Below are 501 nucleotides of genomic sequence, written 5' to 3' on the forward strand. Positions count from 1 at the left end.
GGCGGGGGCGGGTGGCAGCGAGTTGCCTTACAGAAAAGCAACGACCAAAAAAAAAAACAAAACCAAAACCACCAAACAACAAAAAACCACAATAACAACAACAAAAAAAGACCCAGCAGGATCCGAAGGAGACGTTAACGCCATTTCCCCCTCCTGCCTCCCCTCCCCTCCTTTTCTAGTCTCTACTCCTCTAGGCCAGGGCAGAGTCAATCAGCTCGGAGGAGTGTTTATCAATGGCAGGCCTTTACCCAACCATATCCGACACAAGATAGTGGAGATGGCCCACCATGGCATAAGGCCCTGTGTCATCTCTCGCCAGCTGCGAGTGTCCCACGGCTGCGTCTCCAAAATTCTCTGCAGGTACCAGGAGACGGGCTCCATCCGGCCGGGGGCCATCGGCGGCAGCAAGCCCAAGGTGAGCCCCTCCGCGCCCGCCCGGAGCCGGGCGAACCCCGGCGGGGGGGAGCGAGGCCAAACCGGGACTCAGCCCAGGCTCAGGCT

At 58.7% G+C, this 501-nt stretch overlaps 1 protein-coding gene across 1 annotated transcript in view; it reads left to right on the forward strand.

Annotated features, from left to right (window-relative positions):
• The window catches only part of PAX3 (paired box 3), a 92,431-nt gene that overhangs the window by 11,904 nt on the left and 80,026 nt on the right, over nt 1–501 (forward strand). Inside the window, exon 3 of the mRNA XM_009276638.1 lies at nt 180–455. Coding sequence (XP_009274913.1) covers nt 180–455 — 276 coding nt within the window. The remainder of the gene's footprint in view (nt 1–179; nt 456–501) is intronic.

The sequence above is a fragment of the Aptenodytes forsteri genome, unplaced genomic scaffold, assembly GCF_000699145.1.
Source record: "Aptenodytes forsteri isolate BGI_AS27 unplaced genomic scaffold, ASM69914v1 Scaffold1, whole genome shotgun sequence".
In the NCBI taxonomy this organism is placed as follows: domain Eukaryota; kingdom Metazoa; phylum Chordata; class Aves; order Sphenisciformes; family Spheniscidae; genus Aptenodytes; species Aptenodytes forsteri.